Raw genomic sequence first — 16122 nt, forward strand, 5'->3', positions numbered from 1 at the left:
TACCTGTGATATAATTGGTGTAAGGAATTCTCCCTCTCCTTCTCCCTCTTACCCCTTCTCTCTATTACTCTTATCTCCATCTCTTTCTCCCTTTCCCACATGTACAGTTTACTTTCTCCGAGTAAAATGGTTTTTAAAATAATACATTAGGGACCTTATCTGAAAGAACATCCAACTTTTCATATCTGTCTCTAATCCATGAAACTTTTCATATCTTATACCATCCCACTCATTTCTCTATTAAAAAAAAATTCATTGTCTCTCCTTCCCTTCCCATATTTATCCTATTGGGAAAAATAGGGAAAAAAATCTTGAAACAAATATACATAATCAAGCAAAATAAATTCCCCCACTAGTTGTATATAGAAATAAATGTTTCTTTAATCTGTAGCTTAAATCTGTCATCAATATATAGTATATTTCAGTATCAACTCTTTAGAATCATGAATGTGTTTTTAAAATTAATGATATTGTTGTCAATGCATAAGTTGTTCCTTTGGTTATACTCATTTTATTCTTCATCAGTTTATATAAATCTCCCAAATTGCTCATTCTTATAATTTTGATGTTATGGCTTAAATTATTCATTTGATTTTATTTAATTATGTATCAATTCATAGAAGCCTTTCTATGTTTTTGAAATAATTTATTTCCTTATTTCTTACTCTGTAATATTCAGTCTCATTCATATACCACAACTTAGCTATTTCTAAATTGATGGCATCCTCCTAGCTTCCAGTTGGGTTTTTTTGCCAGGGCAAAAAGTTACTATCAGTATTTGTGTATATTAAAACTCTTTCTTTCTTTCTTGTGTATATTAAAACCCCTCTTTCTTTGATCTCTTTTGAATGCAGGACTAGCAATAATATAGTTGGATCAGAGAGTACACAGTGATAACTTTTTTTGTATAATTCCAGATTTCTTTGCAGAATGGCTATCAGCTTTGAAGATTTCCAAACCTAAAAGCATCTCCCTTTCTCTCTCCCTCTCCATTTTCTTCTTCCTCTCTCTCCCCCTCCTTCCCTGTCTCTTTTTTTCCTTCTCCTTAGACTATTGGTTAGATTCTCTATGAAAAAACCTTTTCTACAAATGCACATCTGTACTTTTCTCTAAGTCTTAGAATTGCCTGGAGCAGCAGTGCAAGAGTTAGTGACTTGCTCAGTGTGTCTCACAGCCATTGTGGGTTAGAGGTGGTCTTTTTCACTGGCTTTCTATCTGTTATACTATGTTTCCTCTCCTATGTCCAACGGGGGACTAACTATCCCATTAGTAACTTCTCTATATAAGCAATAATGTGACCTGATTTAAAAGGGAATTTGGAAGAAGACTTTTACCCAAATAATGCTTTTAATAAACTTCATACCTCATTGTAGTATTTAATATGGTTGATATCCTCCTTACTCTTTGATATGATAGAGTTGATAATGGAAGCACTGAGAAATAGAACCTTGTGAGATAGAAATTCTCTTAACTAATGTTAATAGTTACAGAGGTCACTTAAAATTTATCTTTCTGTTCAAGGAGACAGTTGTAGTGCCTTCTGTATTCCTTCCTTTTGTTCTTAGAGCTTGTATGGAGGATAAGTCATTGATGCAATTTGAGCTGGTTATTAAGACAGTTAAAACATTATAAAGGGATAAAATATTTTTAAGCATGGTGCCAGGTGCTATGCTAAGCTCTGGGAATACAAATATAAACAAGCAAGAAATCCTTTGCAAGGAGCTTTACTTGGAAAGCTCCTCAAGAAACTCTTATGGGGATGGAGAGAACATAAAGGGGAGTTGGAAGGGTGGAGTAAATAAATGACTAGGACCACTTGTTTTAGAGCTGCAAGCAGCAAGGCCTCTCTTCCAGAAAGATAAAGAAAAATGATTTAAGAGTGGGTTCAGGCCTTGTGCTGTAAAAATCATTTAAGCAGATGAAAGCATTTGTTGAGTTTAAAAGCTTTTAATACAAAGTATGACTAGACTGCTTCAGAAACTATGTCCTAGATTTTTCAGATTTTTGGTCTCAGGATCTTTGCTCCTGAAAAATTATGAGAACCTCCAAGTTTTAAATTTTTTTGATGTTTTAAAAAATATTTTTAAATGTTTTATTTTTAATTTAAATGTGAGTTCTACCTATCAATATTTGTATCTGTTTTAGAAATGGAAACTGATGATGTTTAAAATAGTTTATTCATTTGAAAATAAACATGTTAACAGATTAACATACATAATTTTTTCCCTTTGCACTTAATAATATACCACTTTGTGTCTAATGGTAGTCATCTCTAATATGAATTTACATGATAATTTTGTTGAATATTTTAAAGGAATAGCAAGGTGTGCATAGTAGATTTGCTGTTTCATATACTGTCATCTTTTTTTATTTTTGTTTGTACTGTGTTACGAAAATGCTTCTTGTACTCTGTAAATAAAAACTTAAAAAAGACAAATAGCATCTTAGTATTATTATGAAAACATTATTGATCAGGTGGACCTTGGATCACACTTTGAGAACTGCTGTGGGCAGCAAAACAGGATAATTAATTGCTATCTATCTCTTCCTGTCCTCTTTCATTTTGCATTTAAATGTCCATTGCAATCTTCACATCTTGAAACATATCCATTCAATAACTTTACTTGAAATTCTCTTTCTTTAAAGCCTAGGACTTTCCCTTATGCCTTCCCTGATGTGGATGTAGTTCCCCTCTTCCAAAATTCCTTCATGTTTTCTTTGCTTGATATTTCCTAAACCTTTAGCATGTGATGCCTTAGATCATGATTATTTATGTTCATGTAAGATTGTAAGATTCTGAAATGTGGGAATTAGCATTGTTTCTTTGTTCATCCCTGGCACCTAGCATAAGGCTTGACACATAGTAGGCTGTTTAAAAATATTTGTCCACATAAATTAGTAAGCATTTATTAAGCATCTGTTGTGTGCCAGACTCTGTGCTAAGTACTAGGCACAAAAGAAAGACAACAATTTTTTTTTTTTTTTTTTTCTGTTTTTAAGAAGCTCGATGCTTGGACTGTGTGATGTTGGGGAAATCACTTATCCTTTTGATGTCACTTCCAGGACTCATTCAAAGTCTTAGAAGACTTTATGGAAAAGAGTTCCCACTCCATATTCCTCATGTTGGCAAGGTTATAGATTTTTGTAAATATTCTTAATATGCCTGAGAAAGCATAAATGGTCTTCACTTACAGATGGGTATATGAAATCTTTGGTAGGAATTAATGAATAGGAATAATGGAATTGACTATGCATAGGTAGTAAAATTAGGATTGTAAGTTAAAGTAAAAATCTTCTATTTGAGGGATAAGGTCTCCTTTGCCTTCCGGTTTTAAGTGAATTTTTATGTTTAAAGTTGCTATGGGACTAAGAAGCTCAACAGCAACCAGTTTGTCCCGTGCATTTCAATTAAAGAAAGAAGCAATTCATTACAGAGGTTGAAAATGTGGTTTGCATGCTAACATAGTTAACTCAGAAAGAGGTCAGAGGAATGTTTAGTTTTTTGTTTTTGTTTTTGTTTTTACAATTAAGGTCTTTTGTCTACAAATATCCATTTTCTATGTTGCTTACTTTAGAGCTAAGTAACATACTCTTTAGAATATGCTGAATATACAATTTCTCCCTAAATCTCTGCTGAAAAAGTCTCTTATAATCTTGGTGGGTTTTTCTTTAATTTACAGATTAAAAAAAAAAAAAAAAAAAAAAAAAGATCCAAATAGGCAAATATAAATTCCCTAAATCCTATTCCAGGCTTCTACTTACATTGGAAACACACAGATACCCTGGGCTTTAAGAAGTATGTAAATATAAAAAAGACATTTTTGAACCAGTATGGTCAAAAGTTTATCTAACATCTCTTCCTGAAATAGGCAATGCCATTCTCCAAGTGAGCATTGCAAAACTTTTAGGGACAATTCCAAATGCTGAAGGCAAAAGCTAAACAGGAAAACGGGGAGACTTGAGTTCATTGGGATTCCCATCACAGATGTTGCGCCATTCTTGGCCCAGTTTAAGAAATGACTGCAGTCTGGTAAAGTTCAGAATTTTGTTTTGAAGGAGAAAGTTTGAGGTTTCACTTTTGATTTGGTGTGTCCCTGTGTTCAGTATGGGCAGGGGTGTTTTAGGCAAGAGCATTTTTTATTTTAGGAAGTTTTCATTCTTAAGAATCTATGAAAATTTACCCCTCCAATAAATACAGGTATTTATTTTGAATCAACAACCTCTTAAAATAGTTGCTGGCCAGTGAAAGGCATCATTGGCTAAGATTCAGTCAGGCTTAATATTGTTTCCCCAGACCCTAGGCTTGAATTCCTTTTCTGTTGTGTCTCTAACTAAACAAATGATTTTGACTAGTCTCCAACATTCAAGGGACATTATGTACTATTCTTTAAAAACATTTTAGTTTTTTTTAAAAAGAAAGTTCACAGTTAAGCATAAAATATAATATTATGACTTTCTAAGTAGAAAGGAGTTATTTTGATAATCCATAATTCTGTAATCTGTTTAATTATTTAGAAAAAATAAATTTCTGTAATCTCAGCTTCATTTAGTTCATAAAAAAATTGGCAAAATGTTATTCACATCACAAACACTATATGTTAATTTAAACCAACTGAAATTAAACTGGTGTTTGTTTGTTTTTTCTGTCCCTGTCAACATTCTCTAGAAGTTGTTTATAGTTCCCATCATAGGATGGATATGTAGATCATCTTGTCCACTTGCTCATTTTTTCCCCCATGAGAAAAGAGAGAAAAGTACTGAAAAACAGATAGAAAAAGGGAAATTTTGTTTGTAGGAGGCAATGTTCACTCAAAGAGCCTGCGAAAGAAAAGGAAGGCCAGCCTGCTAATTGTTCATTGCCATTGCATTACAGGTATATGGGGAAAACATGTATTGAGATTAGTTGGTGAGTCTTATTACATAGCAGATCTCTTAATTATTGATGTGCTTATTGTATAATAATGTCAGATGTTATTATTATCTTTCATTTTAAATAAATTGTTCTATACCTGTGTTATAGGTAAGACATCTAGGTGATATAATGAATTCAGACTTAGAGGGGGGAATATCAGAGTTTACTCTGTAAGTCATTGGGGCAACTAGGTGATGCAATGGGGTAGAGCAAGAGCCTGGAGTAAGGAAGATGAAGACCCAAGTTCAAATATAACTTCAGAAACTTACTATCTGCGTGACCCTAAGTTAAGTCAATTGACCTGTTTGGCTCCATTTCTTCAGTTGTAAAATGAATTGGTAAAGGAAGTAGCAAGAAAACCCCAAATGGGGTCATAAAGAGTGGAGTTGAAGTGACAGAATATCAACAAGCCTCTAAGTTCAAATCTGGTTCAAATCTGGTTTTAGACACTTACTAAAGGCAAGTCTCTTAGACTCTGTTTCAGTTTTTTTTTATCTCTAAAATAAGTATAATACTAGTATCTGCTTCTTCAGATTAATGTAAAGGTCAAATAAGATAATATAAAATACTTCATAAATTGCACAGGTTTAATGTGTATTGGACTTGCTGTCTAGGGGTGGGGAGAAAAGGGAGAAAAATTTGGAACACAAGTTTGAATGTCAAACTATCTTTGCAGCAGTCTGATGAAGCCTATAAATCCTTTTTCAATGAACAAAACACAGAAGAGTAAACAATTAAACCATGATTTGATTTTCCTTGTGCAGCACAATAACAATTAAACCAATTCTATTAATAGTCATAAAAATATAATTATAAAAACCTCCCAAAAACCTAAATTCATGGGTCCCATGTTAATAGTCCATGGCCTAAATGGTACTTCTGCCAATTTAAAAAAAAAAAAATAAGAAAGTTCCAATGATAATGAAAGAAAATTAGGCAGAAATTATGACATTTCCCCTACAAATTAGGTGAGAGTTTTTTTTTTTTTTGTTTGTTTGCTTTTTTTTTTTTTTTTTTTAATGCTTTTCAGGGGCTAAGGCTTGGTTCTTTTATTGTTCACCTAGGAAGGGAATTTAGTTTAATTCCCCCCTAAAGGGGCAGGAGACTAGGGGATTTGAAACCATAGGATGATAAGAATTAGTGTTTAGATGAACCTAAGAAATAATCCAATTGAAACTCTTCTTTTTCCAAATAAGGTAGAAGAGGACCAGAAAATCAAGATTCAAACTCCTCATCAAACATTCTTTTTTTTTTTTTTTTTTTTACAAAATTTTTATGCATAGGGAGTTTTCTAGCATTGACAATTGCAAAATCTTTTGTTTCAACTTTTCCCCTCTTTCCCCTCACCCCTTCCCCGACATGGCAGGTTGACCAATACATGTTAAATATGTTAAAGTATAAGTTAAATACAATATATGTATACATATTCAAACAGCTATTTTGCTGCACAAGAAGAATCGGACTTTGAAACAGTGTACAATTAGCCTGTGAAGGAAGTCAAAAATGTAGGCAGACAAAAATATATGGATTGGGAATTCTATGTAGTGGTTCATAGTCAACTCCCAGAGTTCTTTCGCTGGGTGTAGCTGGTTCAGTTCATTATTGCTCTTTTGGAACTGATTTGGCTCATCTCATTATTGAAGAAGGCACGTCCATCAGAATATATCTTCATACAGTATTGTTGTTGAAGTATACAATGATCTCTTGGTCCTGCTCATTTCACTCAGCATCAGTTCATGTAAGACTCTCCAGGCCTTTCTGAAATCATCCTGTTGGTCATTTCTTACAGAACCATAATATTCCATAATATTCATATACCACAATTTATTCAGCCATTCTCCAATTGATGGGCATCCACTCAGTTTACAGTTTCTGGCCACTACAAAGAGGGCTGCCACAAACATTCTTGCACATACAGGTCCCTTTCCCTTCTTTAAAATCTCTTTGAGATATAAGCCCAGTAGTAATGATGCTGGATCAAAGGATATGCACAGTTTGATAACTCTTTCAGCATAGTTCCAAATTGCTCTCCAGAATGGCTGGATGTATTCACAATTCCACCAACAATGTATTGTGTCCCAATTTTTCCATATCCCCTCCAACATTCATCATTATTTGTTCCTGTCATCTTAGCCAATCTGACAGGTGTGTAGTAGTATCTCAGAGTTGTCTTAATTTGCATTTCTCTGATTAATAATGACTTTTCCTATGGCTAGAAATAATTTCAATTTTGAGAATTATCTGTTCATATCCTTTGACCATTTATCAATTAGAGAATGGCTTGATTTCTTATAAATTCTCTATATATTTTGGAAATGAGACCTTCAGAACCTTTGACTGTAAAAATGTCTTCACAGTTGATTACTTCCCTTCTAATCTTGTCTGCATTAGTTTTGTTTGTACAAAACCTTTTTAATTTGATATAATCAAAGCTTTCTATTTTATGATCAATAATGATCTCTAGTTCTTCTTTGGTCATGAATTCCTTCCTTTTTTACAGATCTGAGGGGTAAACTATCCTATGATCTTCTAATTTATTTATAATCTCATTCTTTATGCCTAGGTCATGAACCCATTTTGACCTGGGCTTGGTGTATAGTGTTAAGTGTGGGTCAATGCCTAATTTCTGCCATATTAATTTCCAATTTTCCCAACAATTTTTGTCAAACAGTGAGTTCTTATCCCAAAAGTTGGGTTCTTTGGGTTTGTCAAACACTAGATTATTGAAGTTATTGGCTGTTTTTTCCTTTGAACCTAACCTATTCCACTGATCAACTAGTCTATTTCTTAGCCAATACCAAATGGTTTTGATAACCGCTGCTTTATAATATAATTTTACACCTGGTACAGCTAGACCACCTTCATTTGGTTTTTTTTTTCCATTAATTCCCTTGAAATTCTTGATCTTTTGTTTTTCTTTATGAACTTTGCTGTTATTTTTTTCTAGGTCATTAAAACAGTTTTTTGGGAGTCTGATTGATATAGCACTAAATAAATAGATTAGTTTAGTTAGTATTCAGACATTATTTTGTAATATAACACACTTTTGCTCCCAAAACTTTGGCTTAACCTTGGATCTAATATCATTATTCTTTTTAAGATTTTGTTTCCTTTTGAATAATTTATTATCAATAATAATTGTGACTTAAATTTTTAAAAAATATCTTAAGGTATGTCAGGTTGTTTCTTTATAATATTTTATGATAAGTAGTCCAAGTATTATACTGTTTCATACATGAAGAAATTTGAAATATTGAGGCTATGACTTTCAATAGCTAGTAAATGCAAAATAATAAAAAAAAAGCTAAACAGTTTTATAGTTTTACAATTTACCAATTGATTAACAAGCTGGCACAAAATTATTAATTTGACTTGGGTGTAGTTTCCACTTAGTATTTTTTTCATTTACGTAATTGTCATAATGTGATTGACTTCCCTCTGTTTTATTCACTTTTAACTCCCTTTAGGACTTTAGGTGAATCATTTAATCTTTAGGCCTTAATTTTAAGATGAGTCATTTTACCTCTAGGCCATAGTTTCTTTTTTTGAAGAATATAGAATCTTTGGGAGGAGATAATTTTTTTTTTTTCCAAGAAGCTGCATTTATATGAAAGAACTGCATGATACAGATAGGGATTAGGACTTAGTGGATAGAGTGGATATGATATCAGGAGGATCTGGGTGGGAATCATTCCTCAACTAATTACTATTTATAAGATGCTGGACAAGACACATAAACTTTCTGAGCCTTAGTATTTTCAACTTTAAAATGGGCATAATAACCCCTACCTCACAGAGTTATAAGGATCAGATGAAATAATGTGTGAAATGTTTTGCAAACTTTAAGGGCTATATTCATGTAAATTATTATTATGGAGTCTTTTTATATTTTCTCCAATTATAATAATAATAGCTCACCTTTATGTACTACTTGTAGGTCATAATTATGATCTATATGATCTAAGCCTGGAAGAAATGCTATAGGATCATCTAGCCCAATTCCATCATTTTATAGATGAAGAAATGGGGTCCAAAATGCTTAATTAAGCAACTTGCCCATGAAAATAAATAATACCAAAAATCTTAGCATTCAAACTCAGGATCTCTGATTCCAAATCCAAAAATCTTTTCACCGACTAAATCATCACTACCTGACAATTTACAAAGCATTTTATATGCATTATCTCATTCAGTCTTGATAACGCACTGTGTACTAGGTACAATATTTATTATTATCCTCATTTTTGCAAATGAGAACAAATGAGACTTAGGAGTTAAGTGAATCACTTATCACAGTGGCAGACTTTGAACAGAGATCTCTCTTCCTACTCAAAGTCCAGATCTTACTTTAAAATTATATCTATCAATCATTAGTCTATCATTTATCCGTCTTGTCCTGTCATCCAAAGTTAAATAATTTTTGTTTTGATGTATGTTCATCTAAAACATGCAAACAAACTCTTGACAAAATGTGATCTAGTGAGGTGATTAAGCAAAATAATTTAAGAGATTATGAGTTCATGAAACTTTATAGTTTCATAACTGACCAGTTTCCTGAGTTATTTTTTTAACAAAATGGCACAAAGTTGAGCTTAGTTTCTATTTAATATTTTCTTAATCATCATAGTGTATATTGTTGACTTCCTTCGGTTTTATATTTATTTAAATTCTTCACGTTTGTCATCACAGAGGATACAATAATGTTGTGTAATACTTATGATCCGTCAGATTCTTTTTGTACAGCAAAATAATTGTATGGACATGTATACATATATTGTATTTAACTTATACTTTAATATATTTAACATGTATTGGTCAACCTGCCATCTGGGGGAGGGGATGGAGGGGAAAAATTGAAACAAAAGATTTCGCAATTGTCAATGCTGGAAAATTACCCATCCATATATCTTGTAAATAAAAAGGTATTTAAAAATACTTATAATCCACTCTTGAGGCCTATTGTTTTGTTTCCAACTTTTTGTAATTATAGTGTTGTTATGAATTTTTTTGATATACTTAATGTCTTTTCTTCTTCTCAGTAGCCTCCTTGGGCTATAAACCTAGTAGTAAGAAGAATTGCTGGGCCAATTGCTATGCACAGTTTTGTAGCTTTTGTAAGTTAATTTTAAATTCCTTTCTAAATCAATCTGACTTATTCACAGCTTTCTTAGTAGTGAATTAGTATAGTACCTCATTCTGCCTCTGGCTGGTGCTAGCTTACTTGTATTTTCAAACTTCATAGAGTGAAAGTCAGACCATCTTGTACTTTTCCTTAACCCTGTCCCATTCAATAAATTGTACTGACTCCTAATGATTTTTAAAGCCAAATATAAAGTCATCTATTTAGCTTCATAATCAGCCACCTTTTTAGCTTCTTACATGTTATTTCCTTGTTCTAGTGACAGTTCCTCATACTGTCATTATTTTTACTTTACAGATGAGGAAACTGAGGCTGAAAATGATTGAGTGATTTGCTCAATTTCACATGGCCACTTAGTGTCAGAATGAGAAGGATCTGGGGAGTACTTAAAGCTTGATCTGGCAGTGAACACACCAAAGTCATACACTTAACCCCTGGCTATCTCCAGTCCTCCTGACTTTTGTCTTGCCACTAACCCCTGGCCATCTCCAGTCCTCCTGACTTTTGTCTTGCCACTAGCCTTTGATAAAGTGAAGCCTGAAAAAACAAAACAAAACAGTGCTCTTCTGTTTCACTTAAATTCAATTTATACAGGAGAAATCAAGATATCACTTGACGTCATTTTGGTCGTCTTCAAAAACAAAGGACAAACAACAATATCAATTTATAGAAGCCGATTCAGTCAGAAAAGCAGAATATAATTGTAAGATCTTAGAAGGACATCGGTACACATATGGCCTAGGAAAAGGAGAGAGAGAATCCAAAGGAACTCTCATAATCTTCTTCCATTAGCATATCGATACAATTGTTTTTCAGATTATATCTTATAAAATGACATGCAAACCCCATGTGGTTATACTTGAAAACAATATTTTGGAACTGTACCTTTTTTCTTTGACCTTTGATCTGTTTCTCAAACAATTCAGAAACTATTTAATAAACATCATTTGAAATTGAGGTACCATACTCAGTGCTATGGATGTGAATATGGGAGACAGTACAGTTCCTACCTTCAAGAACCTCAGTTTTCTGGGATACCAGACATGATCACAAATAATCATCATACCTAATCGTCCTAAGAACATAGAAGAGATGATATATGAGAGAATTTGAAGAGGGAATTGATTTTCTTCAGCTTTAAGAATTTGGGAAGCTTTTGTAAAGGGAATGATCTAGGTTTGAAGGAAGAATAAAGTGAGAGGGATGATGGGTTATTTCAGAAAAAGGCTGTTGGTTAATTTTTGTGAATGCATGGAATTCCTGGAGCTGAACTTTCTTTTCAACAATTATAGTAGGGTTTCTTGAAAATAGAAACTGTCATGATTTCACTTTTTGTATCCTCAAAATCTAGCCCAATGTTTGGCATAGAGTTAGTGCTTGATAAATGCTCATTCACTGTCAGGTTACTGAAGATTTTTGAGAAGGAATGTGATATGATCAGTTATTTTGCTATTGTATCAACTTCTTTATCATCTATTCCTTGCCTTTTATAATTTCTAACAATTAATTCCATGAAATTTTCTACAGCATTGCTTTTAGATAAAATATACATATAGATCTCTAGAGAAAAAATCACTTCAGTTCAGCATATTTTTCTGACTGAAATGAACAAGACTATTGTAAATAGGTTCTAAGGACACAGAAAATCAAGTGATGGTCACAAAACATTTTGCAAGCTTGTTAACTTTATGTATTTATGTATTATATATTACACAGGTGTTTTGACTCCCACATGTACTTTTAAATTTCATCTTTTTGGAACTTCTGGTTGTTTTTTTAATGACATTGGAATGGCAATTAAATATTGGAATGACACTATAGAATGTTATAATGAAATGGATATAATGGGAAATTAGTTTAATTCTCTTAGACCTCATATTATACTTGATAAAGTCAGGATTCGGGGCAGCTAAGAAGAGTAGTGGATAGTGCACCAGCCCTGAAGTCAGGAGGATTTGAGTTCAAATATAGCCTCAGATACTTAACACTTCCTGGCTGTGTGACCCAGGGCAAGTCACTTACCTACAATTGCCTCAGCAAAAAAAAAAAAAAAAAAAAAGATAAAAGTAAGGATTCAGAAAATTTAAGCAATTTCACTTAGGAGTTCAGGGCAAAGCCAGTTTTCTGAGGCAGAGTGAATTGAAGAAAACTTGTTTCTTAAATATATTACCTCTCTGTCAGGAGGTCAAGTAGCATACTTCATCATCAGACCTATGTAAAGGTAGTTGATTGTTATGCTGTTCTCAAGTTTTTGAAAAATTGTATTCTTTTTAATATTATTTTACAGATAATTCTCCTGGTTTTGTTCAGTTCACTCTGCCTCAGTTTCCGTGTTGCAATAAAATTCCATTTCATTTGTATAGTATAATTTGTTTGGACGTGCTTAGCAGATATTTATTAAATATTGTGTGGTGGGTGCTCGCAACAAAATCAAAACAAAACTTTGTCTTCAAGGAATGAATGTTCTAATGGTGGTCCAGGAAAGCAGCTTGCACATTGTCTCATTTCTTTCTTACCTTGCCTTAATCACTGAGGCCAGTTAAGACTTTAGTTTAAGAAGACCAACGTTTCCCATTGTGTTCAGGGCTATCTCTTCTCGTGATTTATCTCTGGCCACTGGATCTGATGGTTCTGGAGGAGGAAGTAAGGCAGGTGACCTTGCACAACCCTCCTTCAAATCCAGTTTGCTTGTATGTCATGGCACCTCCCTGGTGTCATGGTCATTTTTGAGAAGGAAGGACAAACATACCACAATAAGTTAAACACCATGTCATTTGAAGAAAGAGGGAGGACTTAGAGCTGGGGAGGAATCATGAAAGGTTTCAGAGTAAATTTTACCCTTGTAGCTTTTGATTATTTCTGGTTTTGCCCTCTGGCGACTGGTAGAACAAGTCTGATCCCATTTTTCCTTCAAATAATGGAAGATAGCTATCAAAATAGCTCTAAGTCTTTCCATTTACAAGTTAAACATCTTCCTGTACTTTAACGTGGTCCTCCTCACGGTCCTATTGGCCTTCTATATGCTGAGAGACAGCTAAATAGTGTTATGGATAGAATAGTGGATGACCTCAGGCACTTAGTATTTCTGTGACACTAGGCAAATCATTCAATCTTTCTTCCTCAGTCTCTTACCTCCCCACCTTCCCCATTGTTGTGTAGAACAAATGAGATAATGTCTATAAAGTTCTTAGTATAGTACCTGGATATATATAGTAGGGACTTAATATTGCTTGTGGTCTCTCCTTCCCTTTTATGAATGATAATTTACTTTATGAAGAATAAATATTATGAGTTACCCACACTAATGTAGTGGATATGCATTCAAATTTCATTGAATCAGAAATTCCTTTGAACCATTAAACTTTTGGTGATGTTCTCTACTGTTCCTTATGTTTGTCTTCTTCTAATTTATAGGTGCTTACATCATGTCGGGCCTTTCTTGTGACAGCTCGAATTCCCACCAAGGTAAGTAGAATTTGTATCTCAACATTTATCTCTCAGATGTTAGTCAATCGTTTTAATTTAGGACTAGAAATACTTTAAGTAACTGTCCTTTTCTTCAAAAAAAGAATACTAAACAGGATTAGAATAGTCTTTCCAATTTCACTCTCCTTGCCTACTTTTCTTTTTTTCCCCAGAAGGGGCCCCAGTGAAAATAAGCATTTTTGAGACAAAGTTTCAGCATTTGGCTTTTGGTGTCTGTTTTATTGGTCTGCTATTCACTTTGTTATCCGGATCACTTTTCTTTCTTTACTCTCTCAACTAGCCCATGACTTCGATTTCTCTTGTCTTAACTTTTGCTTGGAAGGGGAATTTACAGGATTGTAAATGATATGCTAGTGATTTGTTTTTTAAAAGTGTTCCATGCCTCCTACAAATATCATAGATCATTTAAATTTCTTTAAAGAATTAATCTCTCCTCTCCCCTCTTCAATTCTTTCTTCCACGGGCCCTCTCCCTCCTTTTCTCCCCCCTCCCCCAGTTCTATACACTGTATCACTTATAATTAATCTAAAAACCAAAAGTCTTGAATTTTGTTAGACTTAAAAGAGTCAGGGAAACCTGAATTCAAATCACACCTTTGATGTTTACCAACTCTGTGACTATAGATAAGTCACTAACCTTTTTGAATTTGTTTTTTCACGGATAAAATATTAGTTCTAGCGCCTGCTTTCTAGGATTGTTGTAAAGATCAAATGCAATAATATGCTTTGCATATTAAGTGGCAAGATCAATTCCTTTTGCCATTATTTATTTATTTATTTATTTGTTTGTTTGTTTATTTATTATAGCTTTTCATTTGCAAGATATATGCATGGGAAATTTTACAGCACTGATAATTGCCAAGCCTTTTGTTCCAATTTTTCCCCTCCTTTTCCCCACCCCCCTTCCCCAGATGGCAGGTTGACCAATACATGTTACATATGTTAAAATATAAATTAAATACAATATACATATACATGTCCAAACAGTTGTTTTGCTGTACAAAAAGAATCAGACTTTGAAACAGTGTACAATTAGCCTGTGAAAGAAATAAAAAATGCAGGCAGACAAAAATAGGAGTATTTAGAATTCTATGCAGTGATTCATAGGCAACTCCCAGAGTTCTTTTGCTGGGTGTAGCTGGTCCAGTTCATTACTGCTCTATTGGAATTGATTTGGTTCATCTCATTGTTGGAGAGGGCCATATCCATCAGAATTGATCATCATATAGTATTGTTGTTGAAATATACAATAGTCTCCTGGTCCTGCTCATTTCACTCCCTGCTGCTATTATTATTGGTAGAATGAGAAGCAAAGAAAGTATAATGGATAGAATGTTGGATTTGGAGTTAGAAGCCTTGCCTCTTATACTTGCTATGATCATGAATGAGTCATATAACCTGGGCCTCCATTTTTTTCATTTGCAAAGTGAGATGAGTGGACAATATCAGTGGTTCAGAGACACTTAAAAGCCCAAAATCCCTTTGGGGGTTCTGGGGAGTTAAAATTATTTTTTAAAATAATACAACCAAGATGCCTTAGTTTCTAATATAATAAATATCAATAGATACAACCCTCACTCACAAAAATTCTTGGAGAGGGAAGTTTTCATTAATTTTTAGGATTATAAAGGATTTGATCCTGAGGCTAAAAAGTTTGCTAACTATTGGCTCTATATCTGTGACTGTATTAATAGGAAGTTATATCCGTGAGGAATTCTAAGCTACATAAGGGCTTTATCTACTCTGAATGAGAGGAGGGGTTAATTTTTTACTTCAGGGAGAAAAATGGACTAAGTAACTTTTATACTTCCATCCTTTATATGTTGTGATTTTTCTTTTTTCTTTTTTTCCCTATTGAGAAAGTAATTTATATCCAGTTTTTCCCCCCTATTTATGTATGTGCATATACATATGTATATATCTTTATTGTCAGACCATTTCAAATGTATCCAACTCTGTGATCCTGTTTGAGGTTTTCTTGGCAAAGATACTGGAGTGGTTTGCTGTTTTCTCTAGCTCATTTTATAGATGAGGAAACTGGTAAACAGAGTTTAGTGACTTGCCCGAGGTCACTCAGGTAATAAGTGTCTAAGGCCAGATTTGAACTCACAAAGATCAGTCTTCTAATTCCAACAAGCTCGGTGTTCTATCTATTGCTCCTTCCATGTATATAAGCCTATTTTCTTGTGCATTTGTGGAATTAGCATCCAGCTTCCTCTATTTCCTCTGGCTATATCTTGCATTCTTTTTCCTTCTAGTTTCATACTCAGTTGTATTTAAAAGTTGCTCCAAGGGAAAACTTTTTTTTTCTTTTCTCCATTTATTTCATTAAAAAAAAAAATCTATCTATAGAGAAAGCATTTTATTCTAGTGAAATCTGGCTGGAACGTTTCTGGATGGTTCAGAGTTCTGAAGAAAGCTGAGAGAAAAAGGATTAAACATTAAAGAATTATGCTACTGGTGAAGAATCTATTACAGAAACAGAATGTATGAAATTTAGAAAAGAGTTCAGTGGTCTTTTGAACTGCAGTTTCTTGAAAAATGTGTTCACGTTAAATAAAAATGTTACTGACTCTTTGGAAAGT

General features: G+C 33.4%; 1 protein-coding gene across 5 annotated transcripts in view; it reads left to right on the forward strand.

Moving 5' to 3' along the window:
• The window catches only part of CARMIL1 (capping protein regulator and myosin 1 linker 1), a 349103-nt gene that overhangs the window by 136227 nt on the left and 196754 nt on the right, over positions 1-16122 (forward strand). For all 5 annotated transcript variants that reach the window (XM_074273008.1, XM_074272988.1, XM_074272991.1 and 2 more), the window contains exon 3: positions 13467-13517. In XM_074273008.1, the coding sequence (XP_074129109.1) occupies positions 13467-13517 (51 nt within the window). The remainder of the gene's footprint in view (positions 1-13466; positions 13518-16122) is intronic.

Source organism: Sminthopsis crassicaudata, chromosome 1 (assembly GCF_048593235.1).
Source record: "Sminthopsis crassicaudata isolate SCR6 chromosome 1, ASM4859323v1, whole genome shotgun sequence".
NCBI lineage: Eukaryota > Metazoa > Chordata > Mammalia > Dasyuromorphia > Dasyuridae > Sminthopsis > Sminthopsis crassicaudata.